Genomic DNA, 27052 nt, shown 5'->3' on the forward strand with positions numbered 1-27052 from the left:
ATTGTTAAGCCAACTAGAGCGATAAGTCCTGGCAAACCTCCTAAAGGTGAATCAATTGAAATCTAATGTCATTATAAGTGCTCCAAAGCGAGCTAGCAAGAAGAGTGTGTTTAGATGGGAGTTACAAGGAGACAGATTGCGAATAGTTGATGAATGTAAATATCTAGGGGTAAATACCAATAATCACATTACAGACCAACCATGTCAATTAGATCTTAAAAGAAAGGTAAGAACAGCAACTGCCGAGGCCAAAATACATCTGGCCAGATATGGAAAGTTCTCCTTGACCCACATTTGATATTTTATAAACAGAAGGTTATACCAATTCTCATGTATGGTGGAAATCTTTTGGGCTCGACTTGAGGGATATTTTTGGAGGAATATACTGAAACTCCCAAGCACTTTGTCATTCTGTGTACTAAGACATGGACTGGGACTTGTATCATTAAATGCCGAAGCCATGTGGAAGCTATGTGCATTCTATAGGAAATATCTGCTGCCCTCTGGTGAGCACTTATTGATTAAAGCTGTAGCAAATGATATGAACGCAACACCTCATAAAGTCTTTCAACAGTGGAAGCAAAAGATACAAGATACCCTCACACGTGCAGGGATATCTGAGGAATTACTTAAAACTAATCCTGACAGAGCAATGACCAAGATGTGGGACGCATATTGGATTTCAACAAGGGAACAATGTATGCAAAAACAGTTATTCTGTGTGCACACATTGTTGCCTAAAAAATTACATACGACAGAAGCTTACTTTATAAAATTCCCGGATCCTAAATACAGGAACCACTATTTAAGATTTAGATTCAATCTGAGGCACCCAATGATGTCCTAGGGAGCAGAAGAATGATCAGTAAAGAACAAACTGAATGCATGTTCTGCCAACTGTCTGGACAACCGGAAACTATCAAACATCTGCTAACAGAATGTGTAGCACTTTTAGATAAACAAAGGCTATATCTTCAGCATTTATTTTTGTGAGTAAACTAATATTACAAGCAAGATTTTGTGGAATATGCTCCTTCAGCAGCAATCAATTAAGTTAGCTATTGTGAATTATTTGAGAGCATTGAACTTATCATAGATCTGATTCATTTAAATTGATTTCAATTTAGTGACAACTTAATGGTGCATTCATTGTATAAACTGATTTTATATAGGAACATTTTAACTGAGAATGATGTTGTAATATGCCATGTTTAAATAAGGTGTCAAAGGGAAAACACTGTCGAAATGTAAATTTAATAATGATCTGGAATTATGTGCAATGTGTTTTACTACATGTATATCATGTGTTTTGAAATACTATTCTTTTATTAGATATTGATGAATTGTAACTTCGGCTGTACAATTTTAATGAGAATTATTGAAAGGAGGATGCATTCGACTATGACAATTAAAAAAAATAAAAAAATTAGAGAAAAAAGATAAAAATGGTGGAACTCAGTTCTCGATAGCTTGAACTCAACTCCGACCTCTGGTGACATCACCTTCATCCAGTGCAACATAGACATCCAAACTCCTCTCCATGATATTACAAGCCGCTAGTAGTATGCAGACAGACCAACTTCCTGTCTGCGACATGGCAAGCATGGCAGGTGGACTGCCTGTCTGCGACATCGCAAGCCTTAGTAAAAACCATAACCTACATAAGTGAAACTAACGCTGCAAATATCGCAAGAGCGACTATTTTGTCCCGTTTGGACTATGGCAATGCGATGCTAGTAGGTGCCACCAAGAAGGAGCTGCAACGCTGCCAGGTTATGCAAAATGATGCGGTCCGCATTGTTAAGAGAATCAAGTATGGAGAGCATATATCAGCAGCAAGGAAGGATCTTCACTGGCTCAGAATTGAGGAGCGAGTCCTCTTCAAAGCCATGACAATTGTTCATAGATGCCTACATGGCAAGGCCCCAAAATATTTTAAGGAGAAATTCTCTACCTACACACCTAGGAGAAAACTGAGATCAGCCAACTCAGGCTTCCTAGTTGTTCCATCGGTGAAACGAGCTGCCGGTGGTGGCAGAGCTTTCCCGATTAGAGCGGCCAAATCCTGGAACTGTCTTCCTACTAATCTAAGACTAGAAGAAAACTATAGCAAGTTTAGGAAATGTTTGAAAACACATCTTTTCCAATAGCTCCCTGACCTGCCAGGGTCTACTTGGCATTCACATGACCGACTAGCTTCTGTTACGAACTAACCTTGTCCTACTTCCCTAATATGCTATTTTCCTTTCAGGATGTTCTCCGCGCCCTGATGCCTGCGGGCTGCCGGCACGTTATAAACACATAAAAATAGAAGAAATAGAAATAGAAGCATGGCAGGTGGACTGTCTGTGACATTGCAACCATGGCAGGTGGCTGCCTGTCTGTCACATTGCAAGCATGGCAGGTGTACTGCCTGTATGCCACATCGCAAGCATGGCACGTGTACTCCCTGTCTGAGACATCGCAAGCATGGCAGGAGGACTGCCTGTTTGCGACATTGCAACCATAGCAGGTGGATTGCCTGTCCGCGACGTCGCAAGCATGGCAGGTGTACTGCCTGTCTGCGACATTGCAAGCATGGCAGGTGGACTTCCTCACTGTGACATTACAATCCAAAGCAGTGAACTTTCTGTCTCTGACATTCCAAGCAAGAGCGGTGGACTTCCTCACAGTGACATCACAATAAAAAGCAGTGAACTTCCTGTCTGTGACATTACAAGCGCGGCAGGTGGACCTCTTGTCTGTGGCATTCCAAAAAGTCAGAGCTACAGCTTCGGCTTATTTCTCCTTGGTGACACCACAAAGAGCCAGTCATAGGCAGACAGACCAACTGCCTACCTTTCATAGTACAAGAAGGCAGGCATGGGAATCAACAAACCGACAGGACGGTTAGTGCAATGTGTAAAGCATGTTGGATTGTACGAGTTAGTGCCAGATTGAGGTCATGGGTACAGAGCGCACACCACCCAGAAACCCTTCTTCAGTCACATTTAGCAGAGCCTTGAAGAGTTGCACATCATCTCCCGAGTGGTTCATTTGCATATCTTGGGGAGGCTGGGAGAAGGAATTGCTCTAAGTTTGAGACACTTATTAGTCTTTTTTAACGAGCCGCTTTTGTTGCAGGTTATGGCAAAAGAGGAGATCGCTCTAAGTGGACAGAAGAGGGTCGATATTGGCTCCAGTGGTCGTAAGTCAGAGAAATCTCATGCTTTGCAATAAGCGGATCTATAGATTTAAAGGGGTTTGGATTGGGGGTCGTGCATATCAACCACACACTTCTTCCTAGAATGTACAGTATACACTCACTGCATTGGTGGTTCCATGTGAGATCTTTCAGACTTCCTATTGACTCTTTCATGCCTCCTATGCAGCTCTCACCGGCGCATTCATGGTCTCGCTGCACATCACAGCTGACCTCGCCCCGAAGGCCACAATGATCATCTACACCATATTCCCAGATGGGGAGGTGGCTGCCGATAATGCCAAATTTCAAGTTTCCCAGTGCTTTAATAACAAGGTGAGTGATGGGTGTTGCGCGAAGGGCATTGCGGGTTTTTTGAGGTTAGGCTCCGTGATGGTCGGGTGACTACTAGGTCGATTGAATTAAGGGTATTTCCAACAAGCCTGGTGTTGAGTATGTGCATTGAGAGCTTATTTCAGGTTGAATGTGTCCCAGGAATGGTGAGCTCAAGGTTGTTATTTTCGATGTCTAGATGTGGTCTGTCGGTGGGTGAGTTGACGGAGAGGATTGTACTGTGCTACGCTTCCAGTAGGTTCCCTTGGATGAGCCCATGCCTAGAGATGAGTGAGCACAAGGTTTAGTCTTTCTGGTGGCATAAACTTGGCTGTGTGGCATACCGTCTTTTTGTTGGTGTTTGGGTGTGTTTTGAGGCGAGTTGAGTGTATGTTCATTTTTCCTGTACGGTTGGAAGCATTGTTGTGCTGAATGATATGAAGGTATATTTGTTGGTGGTCGGATGTGTTTTGAGGGGGGTTGAGTGTATGTTCATGTTTCCTGTACCGTTGGAGGCATTGTTGTGCTGAATGAGATAAGGTTATTTGTGTTGGTGTTTGGATGTGTTTTGAAGGGATTGAGTGTATGTTCATGTTTCCTGCACCGTTGGAGGCATTGTTATGCTGAATGAGATCTATTTCTGTTGTTGTTGGGATGTGTTTTGAGGGGGTTTGAGTGTATGTTCATGTTTGCTGTACCGTTGGAGGTATTGTTGTGCTGAACGAGGTAAAGGTATTTTTATTGGTGGTTGGATGTGTTTTGAGGGGGGTTAAGTGTATGTTCATGTTTCCTGTACCGTTGGATGCATTGTTGTGCTGAATGGGATTGGGTTATTTATGTTGGTGTTTGGATGTGTTTTGAGGGGAGTTGAGTGTATATTCATTTGGTGCAAAGCGCTTTATAAATCAATCAATCAATCAATCAATGATTCCTGTACCCGTTGGATGCATTTGAGGGTATTTTTGTTGGTGGTTAGATGTGTTTTGAGGGGGGGTGAGTGTATGTTCATGTTTCCTGTACCGTTGGATGCATTGTTGTGCTGAATGGGATTGGGTTATTTCTGTTGGTGTTGGGATGTGTTTTGAGGGGGTTTGAGTGTATGTTCATGTTTCCTGTACCGTTGAAGGCATTGCTGTGCTGAATGAGATTGGGTTATTTCTGTTGGTGTTGGGATGTGTTTTTAGGGGGTTTGAGTGTATGTTCATGTTTCCTGTACCGTTGGATGCATTGTCGTGCTGAATGGTATGAGGGTATTTTTCTTGGTGTTTGGATGTGTTTTGAGGGGGGTTGAGTGTATGTTCATGTTTCCTGTACCGTTGGAGGCATTGTTGTTCTGAATGAGATAAGGTTATTTTTTGGGTGGTTGGATGTGTTTTGAAGGAATTGGGTGTCTGTTCATGTTTCCTGTACAGTTGGGTGCATTGTTGTGCTGAATGATAGGAGGGTATTTGTGTTGGTGTTTGGATGTGTTTTGAGGGGAGTTGAGTGTATGTTCATGATTCCTGTACCGTTGGATGCATTTTCATGCTGAATGATATGAGGGTATTTTTGTTGGTGGTTGGATGTGTTTTGAGGGGGGTTTAGTGTATGTTCATGTTTCCTGTACCGTTGGAGGCATTGTCGTGCTGAATGAGATAAGGGTATTTTTGTTGTTGGTTGGATGTGTTTTGAGGGAGGCTGAGTGTATGTTCATGTTTCCTCTACCTTTGGATGCATTGTTGTGCTGAATGATATGAGGGTATTTTTGTTGGTGCTTGGATGTGTTTTGAGGGGAGTTGAGTGTATGTTCATGATTCCTGTACCGTTGGATGCATTGTTGTGCTGAATGATATGCAGGTATTTTTGTTGGTGGTTGGATGTGTTTTGAGGGGGGTTGAGTATATGTTCATGTTTCCTGTACCGTTGCAGGCATTGTTGTGCTGAATGAGATAAGGTTATTTGTGTTGGTGTTCGGATGTGATTTGAGGCGGTTTGATTGTATGTTCATGTTTCCTGTACAGTTGGAAGCATTGATGTGCTGAATGAGATATGGGTATTTTTGTTGGTGTTGGGATGTGTTTTGAGGTGGTTTGAGTGTATGTTCATATTTTCTGTACCGTTGGAGGCATTGTTGTGCTGAATGAGATAAGGTTATTTTTGTTGGTGGTTGGATGTGTTTTGAGGGTGTTTGAGTGTATGTTCATGTTTCCTATACCGTTGGATGCATTGTTGTGCTGAATGAGATAAGGTTATTTTTGTTGGTGTTTAGATGTATTTTGCGGGAGGTTGAGTGTATGTTCATCTTTTTTGTGCCTTTGGATGACTTGTTGTGCTGAATGAGATAGGGTTATTTTTGTTGGTGTTTGGATGTGTTTTGAGGGGGTTGCATGCATGTTCATGTTTCCCGTACTGTTTGATGCATTGTTGTGCTGAATGAGGTAAGGTTATTTTTGTTGGTGTGCTTATGTGTTTTGCAAGGGGTTGAGTGGATGGATGTTTATATTTCCTGTACCGTTGGATGCATTGTTATGCCGAATGAGATACGTTTTTTTTTGTTGGTGGTTGGATGTGTTTTGCGATGGGTTCAGTGTATGTTCATGTTTCCTGTACTGTTGGATGAATTGTTGTGCTGAATGAGATAAGGTTATTTTTGTTGGTGTGTGGATGTGTTTTGGGGGGGTTGATGTACTGTTGGAGGCATTGTTGTGCTGAAGGAGATAAGGTGATTTTTGTTTGGGGATCTGGGTTTTTTGAGGGGGTTGAGTGTATGTTCATGTTTCCTGTACCATTGGATGCATTGTTGTGCTGAGTGAAATAAGGGTATTTTTGTTGGTTGTTGGATCTGTTTTGAGGGGGTTTGAGTGTATGTTCATGGTTCCTGTACCATTGGATGCATTGTCGTGCTGAATGATATGAGGGTATTTTTGTTGGTGGTTGGATGTGTTTTGCGATGGGTTCAGTGTATGTTCATGTTTCTTGTACTGTTGGATGCATTGTTGTGCTGAATGAGATAAGGATATTTTTGTTGGTGTTTGGATGTGTTTTGAGGAGTGTTGAGCGTATGTTCATGTTTCCTGTACTGTTGGATGCATTGTTGTGCTGAATGAGATAAGGTTATTTTTGTTGGTGTGTGGATGTGTTTTGGGGGGGTTGATGTACTTTTGGAGGCATTGTTGTGCTGAAGGAGATAAGGTGATTTTTGTTGGGGGGTCGAGGTTTTTTGAGGGGGTTGAGTATACGTTCATGTTTCCTGTACCGTTGGAGGCATTGTTGTGCTGAATGAGATAAGGTTATTTTTGTTGGTGTTTGGATGTGCTCTGAGGGGGGTTGAGTGTATGTTCATGTTTCCTGTACCATTGGATGCATTGGTGTGCTGAGTGAAATAAGGGTATTTTTGTTGGCCTTGGATGTGTTTTGAGCGGGGTTGAGTGTATGTTCATGGTTCCTGTACCGTTGGATGCATTGTTGTTCTGAATGATATGAGGGTATTTTTGTTGGTGGTTGGATGTGTTTTGAGAGGGGTTGAGTGTATGTTCATGGTTCCTGTACCGTTGGATGCATTGTCGTGCTGAATGATATGAGGGTATTTTTGTTGGTGGTTGGATGTGTTTTGAGGGGGGTTGAGTGTATGTTCATGTTTCCTGTACCGTTGGAGGCATTGTTGTTCTGAATGAGATAAGGTTATTTTTTTTGGTGGTTGGATGTGTTTTGAAGGGATTGGGTGTATGTTCATGTTTCCTGTACCATTTGAGGCATTGTTGTGCTGAATGAGATAATGGTATTTGTGTTGGTGGTTGGATGTGTTTTGAGCAGGGTTGAGTGTATGTTCATGTTTACTGTACCATTGGGTGCATTGTTGTGCTGAATGATAGGAGGGTATTTTTGTTGGTGTTTAGATGTATTTTGAGGGGGGTTGAGTGTATGTTCATGTTTTTTGTGCCTTTGGATGACTTGTTGTGCTGAATGAGATACAGTTATTTTTGTTGGTGTTTGGATGTGTTTTGAGGGGCGTTGCATGTATGTTCATGTTTCCTGTACCGTTTGATGCATTGTTGTGCTGAATGAGGTAAGGTTATTTTTGTTGGTGTGCTTATGTGTTTTGCAAGGGGTTGAGTGGATGGATGTTCATATTTCCTGTACCGTTGAATGCATTGTTATGCCGAATGAGATTCGTTTTTTTTTTGTTGGTGGTTGGATGTGTTTTGCGACGCGTTCAGAGTATGTTCATTTTTCTTGTACCGTTGGATGCATTGTTGTGCTGAATGAGATAAGGTTATTTTTGTTGGTGTTTGGATGTGTTTGAGGGGTGTTGAGTGTATGTTCATGTTTCCTGTACTGTTGGATGCATTGTTGTGCTGAATGAGATAAGGTTATTTTTGTTGGTGTGTGGATGTGTTTTGGGGGGGTTGATGTACTGTTGGAGGCATTGTTGTGCTGAAGGAGATAAGGTGATTTTTGTTGGGGGATCGAGTTGTTTTGAGGGGGGTTGAGTGTACGTTCATGTTTCCTGTACCGTTGGAGACATTGTTGTGCTGAATGAGATAAGGTTATTTTTGTTGGTGTTTGGATCTGCTCTGAGGGGGGTTGAGTGTATGTTCATGTTTCCTTTACCATTGGATGCATTGTTGTGCTGAGTGAAATAAGGATATTTTTGTTGGTTGTTGGATGTGTTTTGAGGGAGGTTGAGTGTATGTTCATGTTTCCTGTACCGTTGGATGCATTGTCGTGCTGAATGATATGAGGGTATTTTTGTTGGTGGTTGGATGTGTTTTGAGGGGGGTTGAGTGTATGTTCATGTTTCCTGCACCGTTGGAGGCATTGTTGTTCTGAATGAGATTAGGTTATTTTTTTTGGTGGTTGGATGTGTTTTGAAGGGATTGGGTGCATGGTCATGTTTCCTGTACCGTTTGAGGCATTGTTCTGCTGAATGAGATAAGGGTATTTGTGTTGGTGGTTGGATGTGTTTTGAGAAGGGTTGAGTGTATGTTCATGTTTACTGTACCATTGGGTGCATTGTTGTGCTGAATGATAGGAGGGTATTTTTATTGGTGTTTGGATGTGTTTTGAGGGGAGTTGAGTGTATGTTCATGATTCCTGTATCGTTGGATGCATTGCCATGCTGAATGATATGAGGGTATTTTTGTTGGTGGTTAGATGTGTTTTGAGGGGAGTTGAGTGTATGTTCATGATTCCTGTACCGTTGGATGCATTGCCGTGCTGAATGATATGAGGGTATTTTTGTTGGTGGTTGGATGTGTTTTGAGGGGGGTTTAGTGTATGTTCATGTTTCCTGTACCGTTGGAGGCATTGTCGTGCTGAATGAGATAACGGTATTTTTGTTGTTGGTTGGATGTGTTTTGAGGGAGGCTGAGTGTATGTTCATGTTTCCTGTACCTTTGTATGCATTGTTGTGCTGAATGATATGAGGGTATTTTTGTTGGTGCTTGGATGTGTTTTGAGGGGAGTTCAGTGTATGTTCATGATTCCTGTACGGTTGGATGCATTGCTGTGCTGAATGATATGCAGGTATTTTTGTTGGTGGTTGGATGTGTTTTGAGGGGGGTTGAGTATATGTTCATGTTTCCTGTACCGTTGGAGGCATTGTTGTGCCGAATGAGATAAGGGTATTTTTGTTGGTGGTTGGATGTCTTTTCGAGGTGGGTTGAGTGTATGTTCATGTTTCCTTTACCGTTGGAGGCATTGTTGTGCTGAATGAGATCAGGTTATTTCTGTTGTTGTTTGGATGTGTTTTGAGGGTGTTTGAGTGTATGTTCATGTTTCCTATACCGTTGGATGCATTGTTGTGCTGAATGAGATAAGGTTATTTTTGTCGGTGTTTATATGTATTTTGAGGGGGGTTGAGTGTATATTCATGTTTTTTGTGCCTTTGGATGACTGGTTGTGCTGAATGAGATACGGTTATATTTGTTGGTGTTTGGATGTGTTTTGAGGGACGTTGCGTGTATGTTCATGTTTCCTGTACCGTTTGATGCATTGTTGTGCTGAATGAAGTAAGGTTATTTTTGTTGGTGTGCTTATGTGTTTTGCAAGGGGTTGAGTGGATGGATGTTCATATTTCGTGTACCGTTGGATGCATTGTTATTCCGAATGAGATTCGTTTTTTTTGTTGGTGGTTGGATGTGTTTTGCGATGGGTTCAGTGTATGTTCATGTTTCTTGTACCGTTGGATGCATTGTTGTGCTGAATGAGATAAGGTTATTTTTGTTGGTGTTTGGATGTGCTCTGAGGGGGGTTGAGTGTATGTTCATGTTTCCTGTACCATTAGATGCATTGTTGTGCTGAGTGAAATAAGGGTATTTTTGTTGGTTGTTGGATGTGTTTTGAGGGGGGTTGAGTGTATGTTCATGTTTCCTGTACCGTTGGATGCATTGTCGTGCTGAAGGATATGAGGGTATTTTTGTTGGTGGTTGGATGTGTTTTGAGGGGGTTTGAGTGTATGTTCATGTTTCCTGTAACGTTGGAGGCATTGTTGTTCTGAATGAGATAAGGTTATTCGTTTTCGTGGTTGGATCTGTTTTGAAGGTTTTCGGTGTATGTTCATGTTTCCTGTACCGTTTGAGGCATTGTTGTGCTGAATGAGATAAGGGTATTTGTGTTGGTGGTTGGATGTGTTTTGAGGAGGGTTGAGTGTGTGTTCATGTTTACTGTACCATTGGGTTCATTGTTGTGCTGAATGATAGGAGGGTATTTTTGTTGGTGTTTGGATGTGTTTTGAGGAGAGTTGAGTGTATGTTCATGATTCCTGTACCGTTGGATGCATTGTCGTGCTGAATGATATGAGGGTATTTCTGTTGGTGGTTGGATGTGTTTTGAGGGGGGTTTACTGTATGTTCATGTTTCCTGTACTGTTGGAGGCATTGTCGTGCTGAATGAGATAAGGGTATTTTTGTTGTTGGTTGGATGTGTTTTGAGGGAGGGTGAGTGTATGTTTATGTTTCCTGTACCTTTCTATGCATTGTTGTGCTGAATGATATGAGGGTATTTTTGTTGGTGCTTGGATGTGTTTTGAGGGGAGTTGAGTGTATGTTCATGATTCCTGTACCGTTGGAGGCATTGTTGTGCTGAATGAGATAAGGTTATTTGTTTTGGTGTTTGGATGTGCTTTGAGGCGGTTTGAGTGTATGTTCATATTTCCTGTACCGTTGGAGGCATTGTTTTGCTGAATGAGATAAGATAAGGGTATTTTTGTTGGTGGTTGGATGTGTTTTGGAGGTGGGTTGAGTGTATGTTCATGTTTCCTGTACCGTTTGATGCATTGTTGTGCTGCATGAGGTAAGGTTATTTTTGTTGGTGTGCTTATGTGTTTTGCAAGGGGTTGAGTGGATGGATGTTCGTATTTCCTGTACCGTTGAATGCATTGTTATGCCGAATGAGATTAGTTTTTTTTTTTGTTGGTGGTTGGATGTGTTTTGAGGGGGTTGCATGCATGTTCATGTTTCCCGTACTGTTTGATGCATTGTTGTGCTGAATGAGGTAAGGTTATTTTTGTTGGTGTGCTTATGTGTTTTGCAAGGAGTTGAGTGGATGGATGTTTATATTTCCTGTACCGCTGGATGCATTGTTAAGCCGAATGAGATACGTTTTTTTTTGTTGGTGGTTGGATGTGTTTTGCGATGGGTTCAGTGTATGTTCATGTTTCCTGTACTGTTGGATGAATTGTTGTGCTGAATGAGATAAGGTTATTTTTGTTGGTGTGTGGATGTGTTTTGGGGGGGTTGATGTACTGTTGGAGGTATTGTTGTGCTGAAGGAGATAAGGTGATTTTTGTTTGGGGATCGAGGTTTTTTGAGGGGGTTGAGTGTATGTTCATGTTTCCTGTACCATTGGATGCATTGTTGTGCTGAGTGAAATAAGGGTATTTTTGTTGGTTGTTGGATGTGTTTTGAGGGGGTTTGAGTGTATGTTCATGGTTCCTGTACCGTTGGATGTATTATTGTGCTGAATGATATGAGGGTATTTTTGTTGGTGGTTGGATGTGTTTTGCGATGGGTTCAGTGTATGTTCATGTTTCTTGTACCGTTGGATGCATTGTTGTGCTGAATGAGATAATGATATTTTTGTTGGTGTTTGGATGTGTTTTGAGGGGTGTTGAGTGTATGTTCATGTTTCCTGTACTGTTGGATGCATTGTTGTGCTGAATGAGATAAGGTTATTTTTGTTGGTGTGTGGATGTGTTTTGGGGGGGTTGATGTACTGTTGGAGGCATTGTTGTGCTGAAGGAGATAAGGTGATTTTTGTTGGGGGGTTGAGGTTTTTTGAGGGGGTTGAGTGTACGTTCATGTTTCCTGTACCGTTGGAGGCATTGTTGTGCTGAATGAGATAAGGTTATTTTTGTTGGTGTTTGGATGTTCTCTGAGGGGGGTTGAGTGTATGTTCATGTTTCCTGTACCATTGGATGCATTGTTGTGCTGAGTGAAATAAGGGTATTTTTGTTGGCCTTGGATGTGTTTTGAGGGGGGTTGAGTGTATGTTCATGGTTCCTGTACCGTTGGATGCATTGTCGTGCTAAATGATATGAGGGTATTTTTGTTGGTGGCTGGATGTGTTTTGAGAGGGGTTGAGTGTATGTTCATGTTTCCTGTACCGTTGGAGGCATTGTTGTTCTGAATGAGATAAGGTTATTTTTTTTGGTGGTTGGATGTGTTTTGAAGGGATTGGGTGTATGTTCATGTTTCCTGTACCATTTGAGGCATTGTTGTGCTGAATGGGATAAGGGTATTTGTGTTGGTGGTTGGATGTGTTTTGAGCAGGGTTGAGTGTATGTTCATGTTTACTGTACCATTGGGTGCATTGTTGTGCTGAATGATAGGAGGGTATTTTTGTTGGTGTTTAGATGTATTTTGAGGGGGGTTGAGTGTATGTTCATGTTTTTTGTGCCTTTGGATGACTTGTTATGCTGAATGAGATACGGTTATTTTTGTTGGTGTTTGGATGTGTTTTGAGGGGCGTTGCATGTATGTTCATGTTTCCTGTACCGTTTGATGCATTGTTGTGCTGAATGAGGTAAGGTTATTTTTGTTGGTGTGCTTATGTGTTTTGCAAGGGGTTGAGTGGATGGATGTTCATATTTCCTGTACCGTTGAATGCATTGTTATGCCGAATGAGATTGGTTTTTTTTTTTGTTGGTAGTTGGATGTGTTTTGAGGGAGGTTGAGTGTATGTTCATGTTTCCTGTACCGTTGGATGCATTGTCGTGCTGAATGATATGAGGGTATTTTTGTTGGTGGTTGGATGTGTTTTGAGGGGGGTTGAGTGTATGTTCATGTTTCCTGTACCGTTGGAGGCATTGTTGTTCTGAATGAGATTAGGTTATTTTTTTTGGTGGTTGGATGTGTTTTGAAGGGATTGGGTGTATGGTCATGTTTCCTGTACCGTTTGAGGCATTGTTCTGCTGAATGAGATAATGGTATTTGTGTTGGTGGTTGGATGTGTTTTGAGAAGGGTTGTGTGTATGTTCATGTTTACTGTGCCATTGGGTGCATTGTTGTGCTGAATGATAGGAGGGTGTTTTTATTGGTGTTTGGATGTGTTTTGAGGGAGGCTGAGTGTATGTTCATGTTTCCTGTACCTTTGTATGCATTGTTGTGCTGAATGATATGAGGGTATTTTTGTTGGTGCTTGGATGTGTTTTGAGGGGAGTGAAGTGTATGTTCATGATTCCTGTACGGTTGGATGCATTGTTGTGCTGAATGATATGAGGGTATTTTTGTTGGTGGTTGGATGTGTTTTGAGGGGGGTTGAGTATATGTTCATGTTTCCTGTACCGTTGGAGGCATTGTTGTGCCGAATGAGATAAGGGTATTTTTGTTGGTGGTTGGATGTCTTTTCGAGGTGGGTTGAATGTATGTTCATGTTTCCTGTACCGTTGGAGGCATTGTTGTGCTGAATGTGATCAGGTTATTTCTGTTGTTGTTTGGATGTGTTTTGAGGGTGTTTGAGTGTATGTTCATGTTTCGTATACCGTTGGATGCGTTGTTGTGCTGAATGAGATAAGGTTATTTTTGTCGGTGTTTATATGTATTTTGAGGGGGGTTGAGTGTATATTCATGTTTTTTGTGCCTTTGGATGACTGGTTGTGCTGAATGAGATACGGTTATATTTGTTGGTGTTTGGATGTGTTTTGAGGGACGTTGCGTGTATGTTCATGTTTCCTGTACCGTTTGATGCATTGTTGTGCTGAATGAAGTAAGGTTATTTTTGTTGGTGTGCTTATGTGTTTTGCAAGGGGTTGAGTGGATGGATGTTCATATTTCGTGTACCGTTGGATGCATTGTTATGCCGAATGAGATTTGTTTTTTTTGTTGGTGGTTGGATGTGTTTTGCGATGGGTTCAGTGTATGTTCATGTTTCTTGTACCGTTGGATGCATTGTTGTGCTGAATGAGATAAGGTTATTTGTTTTGGTGTTTGGATGTGCTTTGAGGCGGTTTGAGTGTATGTTCATATTTCCTGTACCGTTGGAGGCATTGTTTTGCTGAATGAGACAAGGGTATTTTTGTTGGTGGTTGGATGTGTTTTGGAGGTGGGTTGAGTGTATGTTCATGTTTCCTGTACCGTTTGATGCATTGTTGTGCTGAATGAGGTAAGGTTATTTTTGTTGGTGTGCTTATGTGTTTTGCAAGGGGTTGAGTGGATGGATGTTCATATTTCCTGTACCGTTGAATGCATTGTTATGCCGAATGAGATTAGTTTTTTTTTTTGTTGGTGGTTGGATGTGTTTTGCGACGCGTTCAGAGTATGTTCATGTTTCTTGTACCGTTGGATGCATTGTTGTGCTGAATGAGATAAGGTTATTTTTGTTGGTGTTTGGATGTGTTTTGAGGGGTGTTGAGTGTATGTTCATGTTTCCTGTAATGTTGGATGCATTGTTGTGCTGAATGAGATAAGGTTATTTTTGTTGGTGTGTGGATGTGTTTTGGGGGGGTTGATGTACTGTTGGAGGCATTGTTGTGCTGAAGGAGATAAGGTGATTTTTGTTGGGGGATCGAGGTGTTTTGAGGGGGGTTGAGTGTACGTTCATGTTTCCTGTACCATTGGATGCATTGTTGTGCTGAGTGAAATAAGGGTATTTTTGTTGGCCTTGGATGTGTTTTGAGGGGGGTTGAGTGTATGTTCATGGTTCCTGTACCGTTGGATGCATTGTCGTGCTAAATGATATGAGGGTATTTTTGTTGGTGGTTGGATGTGTTTTGAGAGGGGTTGAGTGTATGTTCATGTTTCCTGTACCGTTGGAGGCATTGTTGTTCTGAATGAGATAAGGTTATTTTTTTTGGTGGTTGGATGTGTTTTGAAGGGATTGGGTGTATGTTCATGTTTCCTGTACCATTTGAGGCATTGTTGTGCTGAATGGGATAAGGGTATTTGTGTTGGTGGTTGGATGTGTTTTGAGCAGGGTTGAGTGTATGTTCATGTTTACTGTACCATTGGATGCATTGTCGTGCTAAATGATATGAGGGTATTTTTGTTGGTGGCTGGATGTGTTTTGAGAGGGGTTGAGTGTATGTTCATGTTTCCTGTACCGTTGGAGGCATTGTTGTTCTGAATGAGATAAGGTTATTTTTTTTGGTGGTTGGATGTGTTTTGAAGGGATTGGGTGTATGTTCATGTTTCCTGTACCATTTGAGGCATTGTTGTGCTGAATGGGATAAGGGTATTTGTGTTGGTGGTTGGATGTGTTTTGAGCAGGGTTGAGTGTATGTTCATGTTTACTGTACCATTGGGTGCATTGTTGTGCTGAATGATAGGAGGGTATTTTTGTTGGTGTTTAGATGTATTTTGAGGGGGGTTGAGTGTATGTTCATGTTTTTTGTGCCTTTGGATGACTTGTTATGCTGAATGAGATACGGTTATTTTTGTTGGTGTTTGGATGTGTTTTGAGGGGCGTTGCATGTATGTTCATGTTTCCTGTACCGTTTGATGCATTGTTGTGCTGAATGAGGTAAGGTTATTTTTGTTGGTGTGCTTATGTGTTTTGCAAGGGGTTGAGTGGATGGATGTTCATATTTCCTGTACCGTTGAATGCATTGTTATGCCGAATGAGATTCGTTTTTTTTTTTGTTGGTAGTTGGATGTGTTTTGAGGGAGGTTGAGTGTATGTTCATGTTTCCTGTACCGTTGGATGCATTGTCGTGCTGAATGATATGAGGGTATTTTTGTTGGTGGTTGGATGTGTTTTGAGGGGGGTTGAGTGTATGTTCATGTTTCCTGTACCGTTGGAGGCATTGTTGTTCTGAATGAGATTAGGTTATTTTTTTTGGTGGTTGGATGTGTTTTGAAGGGATTGGGTGTATGGTCATGTTTCCTGTACCGTTTGAGGCATTGTTCTGCTGAATGAGATAATGGTATTTGTGTTGGTGGTTGGATGTGTTTTGAGAAGGGTTGTGTGTATGTTCATGTTTACTGTGCCATTGGGTGCATTGTTGTGCTGAATGATAGGAGGGTGTTTTTATTGGTGTTTGGATGTGTTTTGAGGGAGGCTGAGTGTATGTTCATGTTTCCTGTACCTTTGTATGCATTGTTGTGCTGAATGATATGAGGGTATTTTTGTTGGTGCTTGGATGTGTTTTGAGGGGAGTGAAGTGTATGTTCATGATTCCTGTACGGTTGGATGCATTGTTGTGCTGAATGATATGAGGGTATTTTTGTTGGTGGTTGGATGTGTTTTGAGGGGGGTTGAGTATATGTTCATGTTTCCTGTACCGTTGGAGGCATTGTTGTGCCGAATGAGATAAGGGTATTTTTGTTGGTGGTTGGATGTCTTTTCGAGGTGGGTTGAATGTATGTTCATGTTTCCTGTACCGTTGGAGGCATTGTTGTGCTGAATGTGATCAGGTTATTTCTGTTGTTGTTTGGATGTGTTTTGAGGGTGTTTGAGTGTATGTTCATGTTTCGTATACCGTTGGATGCGTTGTTGTGCTGAATGAGATAAGGTTATTTTTGTCGGTGTTTATATGTATTTTGAGGGGGGTTGAGTGTATATTCATGTTTTTTGTGCCTTTGGATGACTGGTTGTGCTGAATGAGATACGGTTATATTTGTTGGTGTTTGGATGTGTTTTGAGGGACGTTGCGTGTATGTTCATGTTTCCTGTACCGTTTGATGCATTGTTGTGCTGAATGAAGTAAGGTTATTTTTGTTGGTGTGCTTATGTGTTTTGCAAGGGGTTGAGTGGATGGATGTTCATATTTCGTGTACCGTTGGATGCATTGTTATGCCGAATGAGATTTGTTTTTTTTGTTGGTGGTTGGATGTGTTTTGCGATGGGTTCAGTGTATGTTCATGTTTCTTGTACCGTTGGATGCATTGTTGTGCTGAATGAGATAAGGTTATTTGTTTTGGTGTTTGGATGTGCTTTGAGGCGGTTTGAGTGTATGTTCATATTTCCTGTACCGTTGGAGGCATTGTTTTGCTGAATGAGACAAGGGTATTTTTGTTGGTGGTTGGATGTGTTTTGGAGGTGGGTTGAGTGTATGTTCATGTTTCCTGTACCGTTTGATGCATTGTTGTGCTGAATGAGGTAAGGTTATTTTTGTTGGTGTGCTTATGTGTTTTGCAAGGGGTTGAGTGGATGGATGTTCATATTTCCTGTACCGTTGAATGCATTGTTATGCCGAATGAGATTAGTTTTTTTTTTTGTTGGTGGTTGGATGTGTTTTGCGACGCGTTCAGAGTATGTTCATGTTTCTTGTACCGTTGGATGCATTGTTGTGCTGAATGAGATAAGGTTATTTTTGTTGGTGTTTGGATGTGTTTTGAGGGGTGTTGAGTGTATGTTCATGTTTCCTGTAATGTTGGATGCATTGTTGTGCTGAATGAGATAAGGTTATTTTTGTTGGTGTGTGGATGTGTTTTGGGGGGGTTGATGTACTGTTGGAGGCATTGTTGTGCTGAAGGAGATAAGGTGATTTTTGTTGGGGGATCGAGGTGTTTTGAGGGGGGTTGAGTGTACGTTCATGTTTCCTGTACCATTGGATGCATTGTTGTGCTGAGTGAAATAAGGGTATTTTTGTTGGCCTTGGATGTGTTTTGAGGGGGGTTGAGTGTATGTTCATGGTTCCTGTACCGTTGGATGCATTGTCGTGCTAAATGATATGAGGGTATTTTTGTTGGTGGTTGGATGTGTTTTGAGAGGGGTTGAGTGTATGTTCATGTTTCCTGTACCGTTGGAGGCATTGTTGTTCTGAATGAGATAAGGTTATTTTTTTTGGTGGTTGGATGTGTTTTGAAGGGATTGGGTGTATGTTCATGTTTCCTGTACCATTTGAGGCATTGTTGTGCTGAATGGGATAAGGGTATTTGTGTTGGTGGTTGGATGTGTTTTGAGCAGGGTTGAGTGTATGTTCATGTTTACTGTACCATTGGGTGCATTGTTGTGCTGAATGATAGGAGGGTATTTTTGTTGGTGTTTAGATGTATTTTGAGGGGGGTTGAGTGTATGTTCATGTTTTTTGTGCCTTTGGATGACTTGTTATGCTGAATGAGATACGGTTATTTTTGTTGGTGTTTGGATGTGTTTTGAGGGGCGTTGCATGTATGTTCATGTTTCCTGTACCGTTTGATGCATTGTTGTGCTGAATGAGGTAAGGTTATTTTTGTTGGTGTGCTTATGTGTTTTGCAAGGGGTTGAGTGGATGGATGTTCATATTTCCTGTACCGTTGAATGCATTGTTATGCCGAATGAGATTCGTTTTTTTTTTTGTTGGTGGTTGGATGTGTTTTGAGGGAGGTTGAGTGTATGTTCATGTTTCCTGTACCGTTGGATGCATTGTCGTGCTGAATGATATGAGGGTATTTTTGTTGGTGGTTGGATGTGTTTTGAGGGGGGTTGAGTGTATGTTCATGTTTCCTGTACCGTTGGAGGCATTGTTGTTCTGAATGAGATTAGGTTATTTTTTTTGGTGGTTGGATGTGTTTTGAAGGGATTGGGTGTATGGTCATGTTTCCTGTACCGTTTGAGGCATTGTTCTGCTGAATGAGATAATGGTATTTGTGTTGGTGGTTGGATGTGTTTTGAGGAGGGTTGAGTGTATGTTCATGTTTCCTGTACCTTTGTATGCATTGTTGTGCTGAATGATATGAGGGTATTTTTGTTGGTGCTTGGATGTGTTTTGAGGGGAGTTGAGTGAATGTTCATGATTCCTGTACCGTTGGATGCACATTGTTGTGCTGAATGATATGCAGGTATTTTTGTTGGTGGTTGGATGTGTTTTGAGGGGGGTTGAGTATATGTTCATGTTTCCTGTACCGTTGGAGGCATTGTTGTGCTGAATGAGATAAGGTTATTTGTTTTGGTGTTTGGATGTGCTTTGAGGCGGTTTGAGTGTATGTTCATGTTTCCTGTACCGTTGGAGGCATTGTTTTGCTGAATGAGATAAGTCTATTTTTGTTGGTGGTTGGATGTGTTTTCGAGGTGGGTTGAGTATATGTTCATGTTTCCTGTACCGTTTGATGCATTGTTGTGCCTAATGAGGTAAGGTTATTTTTGTTGGTGTGCTTATGTGTTTTGCAAGGGGTTGAGTGGATGGATGTTCATATTTCCTGTACCGTTGAATGCATTGTTATGCCGAATGAGATTAGTTTTTTTTTTGTTTTTGGTTGGATGTGTTTTGCGACGCGTTCAGAGTATGTTCATGTTTCTGGTACCGTTGGATGCATTGTTGTGCTGAATGAGATAAGGTTATTTTTGTTGGTGTTTGGGTGTGTTTTGAGGGGTGTTGAGTGTATGTTCATGTTTCCTGTACTGTTGGATGCATTGTTGTGCTGAATGAGATAAGGTTATTTTTGTTGGTGTGTGGATGTGTTTTGGGGGGGTTGATGTACTGTTGGAGGCATTGTTGTGCTGAAGGAGATAAGGTGATTTTTGTTGGGGGATCGAGGTGTTTTGAGGGGGGTTGAGTGTACGTTCATGTTTCCTGTACCGTTGGAGACATTGTTGTGCTGAATGAGATCAGGTTATTTTTGTTGGTGTTTGGATCTGCTCTGAGGGGGGTTGAGTGTATGTTCATGTTTCCTTTACCATTAGATGCATTGTTGTGCTGAGTGAAATAAGGGTATTTTTGTTGGTTGTTGGATGTGTTTTGAGGGAGGTTGAGTGTATGTTCATGTTTCCTGTACCGTTGGAGGCATTGTTGTGCGAAGGAGATAAGGGTATTTTTGTTGGTGGTTGGATGTGTTTTCGAGGTGGGTTGAGTGTATGTTCATGTTTCCTGTACCGTTGGAGGCATTGTTGTGCGAATGAGATAAGGGTATTTTTGTTGGTGGTTGGATGTGTTTTCGAGGTGGGTTGAGTGTATGTTCATGTTTCCTGTACCGTTGGAGGCATTATTGTGCCGAATGAGATCAGGTTATTTATGTTGTTGTTTGGATGTGTTTTGAAGGTGTTTGAGTGTATGTACATGTTTCCTATACCATTGAATGCATTGTTGTACTGAATGAGATAAGGTTATTTTTGTTGGTGTTTAGATGTATTTTGAGGGGGGTTGAGTGTGTGTTCATGTTTTTTGTGCCTTTGCATGACTTGTTGTGTTGAATGAGATACGGTTATTTTTGTTGGTGTTTGGATGTGTTTTGAGGGGCGTTGCGTGTATGTTTATGTTTCCTGTACCGTTTGATGCATCGTTGTGCTGAATGAGGTAAGGTTATTTTTGTTGGTGTGCTTATGTGTTTTGCAAGGGGTTTAGTGGATGGATGTTCATATTTCCTGTACCGTTGGATGCATTGTTATGCCGAATGAGATTCATTTTTTTTTGTTGGTGATTGGATGTGTTTTGCGATGGGTTCAGTGTATGTTCATGTTTCTTGTACTGTTGGATGCATTGTTGTGATGAATGACATAAGGTTATTTTTGTTGGTGTGTGGATGTGTTTTGGGGGGGGTTGATGTACTGTTGGAGGCATTGTTGTGCTGAAGGAGATAAGGTGATTTTTGTTGGGGGATCGAGGTGTTTTGAGGGGGGTTGAGTGTACGTTCATGTTTCCTGTACTGTTCCTGTACTGTTAGAGGCATTGTTGTGGTGAATGAGATAAGGTTATTTTTGTTGGTGTTTGGATGTGCTCTGGGGGGGGTTGAGTGTATGTTCATGTTTCCTGTACCATTGGATGCATTGTTGTGCTGAGTGAAATAAGGGTATTTTTGTTGGATGTGTTTTGAGGGGGGTTGGGTGTATGTTCACGTTTCCTGTACTATTGGATGAATTGTTCTGCTGAATGAGATACGGTTATTTTTGTTGGTGGTTGGATGCGTTTTGAGGGGGGTTGAGTGTATGTTCATGTTTCCGGTACTGTTGGATGCATTGTTGTGCTCAATGGGATAATGTTATTTCTGTTGGTGTGTCGGTGTGTTTTGATAGGGGTTCAGTGTATGTTCATATTTCCTGTACCTTTGGATGCATTGTTGTGCTGAATGAGATAAGGTTATTATTGTTGGTGCTTGGATGTGTTTTGAGAGGGTTGAGTGTATGTTCATGTTTCCTGTACCGTTGGATGCATTGTTAGCAGCGTGAGGACATCTGGTGAACCGCAAGCCTCTTGTAGGAGTGGTGCACTCTATCAAGAGGTTTCACGTCTCAGCAAGGCCTGCTTTTTCAGAAGGACCTCTCTGCCGCTGCTTCCAGACTCGCCAATGCTTCACACCCTGATGTGCATGAGTTCCACAACCTTCTGGCATGACTTGTGGTTTCTGTCTTGCTTTTGTACAAAAGTGTCTTGTAGTTAATTTTACTGTAAGCTAAGTAATAAACTGTTTTGTTTCTATATGACATCGGAATAAACTAGTGCCATCACTTTTCATGTTGCCCTTGTAAATTGTATGACAAGGTTCACTGCTCTCTGTGAACACCCTTAGTTGTGTTAGCTAGCTCAAAGCACCCAGAAAATCAGCAGACCCCCCTAATCAGGTTGTCCTGTTATTGGTGGGTGTCTGGAGCCTTGACCGTGTTTTGGTTAGTGGCTAGATGGGTGTCTGGAGCCTTGCCCGTGTTTTGGTTAGTGGCTAGATGGGTGTCTGGAGCCTTGACCGTGTTTTGGTTAGCGGGTAGAGATGCGATCGGCTTTATTACAGTTTGTTTGAGTGAGGGGGGCAGTGTACCCGCTGAGCGTTGTGTGTGTCTTGCGCTGAGTGAGGCGAAGATAGGTTCTTTGACATTTGCTGCGTCCCACGTTTAGTTGGCGACGCAGGTGATATCTGTGAGTGGCAGGAATGTGGGAGCTTATGGGGGCTAGAGTGGGCTCTTTGAGCTATTGAGGATATGGTGGTGATGGATGAGTAGGTTTAGACTTCCCTTACCCTTGCTCTGTTGTTCTCTTGTCACCCATCTTCTTATGCCTCTGTCTTACTCTCTGCCTTTGAATGATATGCCTTCCTGCCTCACTCTTCTTTAAGGACTTGTCAGCTCCCTATCGGAGCCTTCCAGTGTTGACATTTCTCAAATATTTTGTTCTTTTCTCAGGTCCATGTAGGATTCTCAGCAGACAAGGTGCGGCCGGGCTCTGACGTCAGTGTGCGTGTGCAGGCAGACCCTGGATCACTCTGCTCAGTTCGGGGTGTGGATAGGATGATCAAGCTCCTCACATATATGGAAGACGGCATAAGTGCAGAAAGGGTGCGTGAGTGCGTTCTAATGGTTGGTTTTGGGTGGCGATGTGTTTACATCTACCTTCCCTCCTCTGTTGGTGCTTTCTCTCTCTGCCACCTTAATTAGGAAGCACAATCCTACCACTGTGCTCTGCCCTGCAAGCCACATACATCATTAGAAAGTGTCCCTCCAGATGCCGAATCTCAGAGCACGGCCACATCACATCTCAAAGCACTACTACTGGGTCATGTTTGGTCACAGTAGCTCACTGCGTTACTACCAAGGCATGCCTGGTCCCAGCGCCTCCTACATCCAAGCCATGCCTAGCCCAAGAACCTCACAGTACTACTACTTAGCTATGCCTGGTCCCTACAGTTCACAGCACTACTACCGAGTCATGCCTGGTCCCAGCGCCTCCTACATCCAAGCCATGCCTGGCCCAAGAACTTCACAGTACTAGTACTTAGCTATGCCTGGTCCCTACAGTTCACAGCACTACTACTGAGCCATGCCTGGTCCCAGCGCCTCCTACATCCAAGCCATTCCTGGCCCAAGAACTTCACAGCACTACTACTCAGTCATGCCTGGTCCAAGCAGTTCACAGTACTGAGTAATGCTCGGTCCCAGCGCCTCCTACATCCAAGCCATGCCTGGCCCAAGAACTTCACAGTACTACTACTTTGCTATGCCTGATCCGTACAGTTCACAGCACTACTACTGAGTCATACCTGGTCCAAACAGTTCACAGTACTGAGTCATACCTGCTCCCTGAAGCTCACATCACCACTAGTGACTCGTGCCTCACTCCAGCAGCTCGCAGCACTACTAGAGAGAAATGCCATGTCCCAGAAGCTAACAGCACTACTACGGGACATGCATTGTTCCAGTAGCTCACAGCACTACTACTGAATCATGATTGGTCCACGTAGCTCACAGCACTACTACTAAGTGATGCTGGGCACAAGAGTGTACAATACTATGATCGAGTGACACTTGTGCTCCAGCCCCACACAGATAACCTCCCAGTCCCCTGATGTCACTCGTCTTCATTTATTGTATCAATGAATGCATTTTTATTCATAAAGTGAGTTTGCCTAAGCACCATAAAACACACAAAAGAAGAGGAAAAAGATACAAAATACAAATGGCAGACTTATAGATATAACAGCATAAGCAAGAAGACCCAGGAAGAGGGAAAACAGTTGTCAAGGTTAGAGAATACCAATGGAATTATGAGATTAGTTTAGTGAGAGAAAAAGTGAAAAGGGACACATTTTACAGATATTTGGAAGCTGAAAATCAACAGGTGAGGGCAGGAGAAACAATCTGATCAGAGAAAGTAAGAGGCTGGGCGAAGTGTAAGGGTGCAGAGGAAGGACTCTGGCAGAAAGGTGGCATATTTGGGGCGATATCCTATTAAGTAATAAAGCAAGAGAGAATTTATTTTTCCCTAATCCTGAGAGGGGTTTCCCTGCCTCAACTAAAGATCTAAGGTGACGGTCAGGAGGTCTGGTAAAGTAAAGGTATCCACTGCCCTGTGTCGAGGAAACCCTACTTCTGGCCGTTGCACTATAAACTAAGGAGTAAAGCAGTTCTGGTCTGTTCCCAGGAGAATGCCTGCCTTCTCCTGGATTATGGTCAAAGTTCCACACAATGTTTCTTTGGTGGACCACGAGAATGCCTCCCTTCTCCTGCTGTTCAGTTTCGAACAGCTGCAGGGAATGACTCCCTTTCTCAGGTCACAAAGTTCCAAATAATAGGCCTGGAGGGATGACTTTCTTCCACAGGTCACAATGTTCTGCCCAATATTTGCTTCATGGGCAAGGAGAATGACTCCCTTCCCCTGGTGTTCGATTTCAATCTCAACACAAAGTTCCAAACAATAATCTCTTTCTCTGTGGGCCAAGAGAATCCCCCCTCCTCCTGGCATTTGGTCTCAGTCTCAAAAAGACCTAGGGGAATAACTCCCTACCCCAAGCCTGTTGGACCTCCCTCCCGGTCCGAGTTACCAGGAGAATGACTTCTTTCTCCTGGTCATTTTAAAAGAATCTCTAACAACCGGGGCAAATGAGATTTCATACTTACAACACCCAACTCTGAGTGTTATGAGGGTCCGCAACCCTGGCTTCCCTGCCAAGTACTGACAAGAGGGGTATTATCCTGCTTGTTATCTCTTGTTATCTCGGTACCAGGCTTTTGCCTCCAGTACCTTCCAGGCCCTACCGATCCCTGTACCTCTCTCGTTACCTTTCCTATTCCGGGATGCTTGGACGATTCATCCTGGGATCTCTCTACTACTCTGTGTGCTACATGGGCATCTTTGTGTCTCGGTGCATCCACCTTCCGGATCTCCTACCCGGCCCTTGGAGCAAAGGTATTGACGCTGCTACATCACTGTCTGCCAGCATCCCATTACCGTCTGGAAGCCGTTGAGCAAAGGAGTCTCATTGTCCACTTGACTCATGTAGCAGACTGCTCTTGGCTCCATCCTGGCATTCTCTGCATCCCCTTTGTGCTTCCCTGGCTTCACAGTCTCGTGTCCTGGTTGTTTGTGTCTCCCCAACAGGCAGTCCTTCTTTGGTTTTATGGCATGAATGAAAGCAAGCCTCCGCAAAAGTCTATACCGCTGCAGTTCCTCCGGTATAACGTTGTTTCATCACCTGTCATTTCGACGACTGCATTTTCAACGTGTACCAAATTACGAAAAAGGTCATTGACTTTATTTGGGGGGTGAGAGAGGGCAGATAAGGGGTTGTGGGGTTCGTGAATAGTAATAATAGGTGGCGGAAGGGAGCTTTAGGGGGGGAGGGGCCCAAAAAAGAAATTTGATGTCCTTTTCGTAATTTTATACACATTGAAAAGACATTTGTAATAATGTCAGACGATGAAAGAACATAGAACCGTTCCTTCATGGTATTGCTCTTAATTTTTTCCTGTGCCCCACCTAATCCCAGTATTTGGATTACCTACGTTTCTGATGTTCTTCTCTGTCTCAGTACTTTTCAGGACCTTGGGGTAGTCTACTTTACAGCCAGCAGTACACAGTTCTACTGTCTACAAATCGGAGCAGAAGGGGAGGCTAGGGTATGTGGGGGTGTGATGTTCTCATAAGGGCAAAACCCCAGATGGTTGTCCTTCTCCCTAGGTGGGGAGTTCTTCCCCATGAGATCCTCCTGAAATATACCACCACCAGGGGGACTATCGGGTAGAAGCCTCACCTCCCTGGCATCATGAAAAAGGGCTCCCCCTCGGGGAGAAGTGACCACATGTAGTGAATCGTCACAGGAGGTAATGCCAAGATTCCAAGCAGATGAACAAAGATGAAGAGTCAGGAGGAAGGGTAATAGAGAACAGAGGAGAACCTTTACAAAGGGAAGGTGTGTCTTGGTAAAGTTTGGAAGAAGGGAGTAAGAGAGCATCCATTGTTTGACAACAAGAAGACTTTTTGAAAGAGATGTGTGCATTTGATTAGAAAAGGAGGTTAATGAGAAAAATAACTGGAAATCATTGCAATAAAAATGACAGTGAAAGTCAAATGAAAGAATGATAAAGAAAAGTGGGATTTTGTAGAAGGAGAAGCAAAGATAGGCAAGAAAAGACCCTTGAGATGTGCCAAAGAGGAAAAGTAAAGAACAATAAGTCACAGCCAGCATAAGAAACAGAAAGATGAGACGGAAAGCATGAAAGAACTGGACCGTATCGGTATTGTGAAGACACACAGTGTGCAGATTCTAAGACAATGCATTAGAGACACATTTACAGATGTGTGTAACCCTGTTTAAGGAGATTTTTGCTATTTCTTTCAGAAAACAGGTAATGATGTGTGGGAACTGTCTCCTTATTCACATTCATGAAAGGGTGCTCTGTCAGACACAACTTCTTTAGAATAACTTACTTGGGCTCACCCTACCCATGGGTGGTTGCACTTCGCTATGCACTTACATTCTTCTCCTCTTAGCACTAACCATTAGCACAACACCATGGGCTCCTAAGCACCTTATCCCTCACACATGCCTGCACTTGCACGTTCTGAACACTCACCAGCCAGTAGGTTTGTCTCCCCTTCTCTTTATTCTCATTACATGTTGTACTATTAATGCAATTATTTATCCTTGCTTTATTACCTTCCCCTGTACTCACCCTGTTTGCCCTCTGGGCGCTTTGAAACAGTTTTGCTAGCTGCACCTAATAGGTGAACAATAAATAAATAAATAAATCAGGTGGCTGGAAACATGGGCGGAAACTGAGAGTATCTGCTCTTATTCCATCCGGTTCTATGTCATATTTTTGATTTTTGCAGGTTGCCTAACAAAAAGACATTTTTTTTGGGCTGATTTTGGGTGGCCCGCAAAAAGAGAAAACATCACATATCTTTCCCCCACACCCGCTCAGGTGGGACCCCCTAAACTCCATTTCTCAGCCCCTGCAGCCTCCCTCTTCCTCCCCACCCAAGATTTCCCCACACCCAAATACTCGCAAACATGCAACACGCACACAAACACACATGCACACAAACACTGATTCTCCCCCGGGGGCGCTTCTGGGTCCTGGTGTGCCTGTCAGCCCCTGCATGCTCTCGTGTGCAGCAAGGGCATGACAGTTCAATTTAGAAATCTAAATCGATCTTTTTTTGCATCAATTCAAATAAAACTATATTTTGACTTAGCAACATTCCTCCAGCCACTTGTGCCCCTACTCCTGCCATCTTTTTTCCAGTGCTTTGGCACTGCTGCCCCCCAGTGGCTCCCGTAATGCCCCCGCTCCACCCACGGTCCCCATGTCACCCCAAACACCTTCTCTCCCGCCTGACGTACCTGCAGGCCTGCCTCCGGTTGCCATTCTCCATCCTGTCTGCACCTGGCCACGCAATAGAAATAGAAAAGGGAGTGAATCCCTTTTCTAATAAATATTGCAGTGGCCATCTTGTTTTTCTTTTTTTCGGTGGAAGATTGGGCATGCACAAAAAGT

The 27052-nt window shown here is 42.7% G+C and overlaps 1 protein-coding gene across 1 annotated transcript in view; it reads left to right on the forward strand.

Moving 5' to 3' along the window:
* Nucleotides 1-27052, forward strand: part of LOC138579844 (alpha-2-macroglobulin-like protein 1) — a 530696-nt gene that overhangs the window by 193592 nt on the left and 310052 nt on the right. The window contains exons 13-15 of the mRNA XM_069650076.1: nucleotides 3124-3187; nucleotides 3372-3517; nucleotides 21959-22111. Coding sequence (XP_069506177.1) covers nucleotides 3124-3187; nucleotides 3372-3517; nucleotides 21959-22111 — 363 coding nt within the window. The remainder of the gene's footprint in view (nucleotides 1-3123; nucleotides 3188-3371; nucleotides 3518-21958; nucleotides 22112-27052) is intronic.

Source organism: Ambystoma mexicanum, chromosome 3p (assembly GCF_040938575.1).
Source record: "Ambystoma mexicanum isolate Mex_15411 chromosome 3p, UKY_AmexF1_1, whole genome shotgun sequence".
NCBI classification, from domain to species: domain Eukaryota; kingdom Metazoa; phylum Chordata; class Amphibia; order Caudata; family Ambystomatidae; genus Ambystoma; species Ambystoma mexicanum.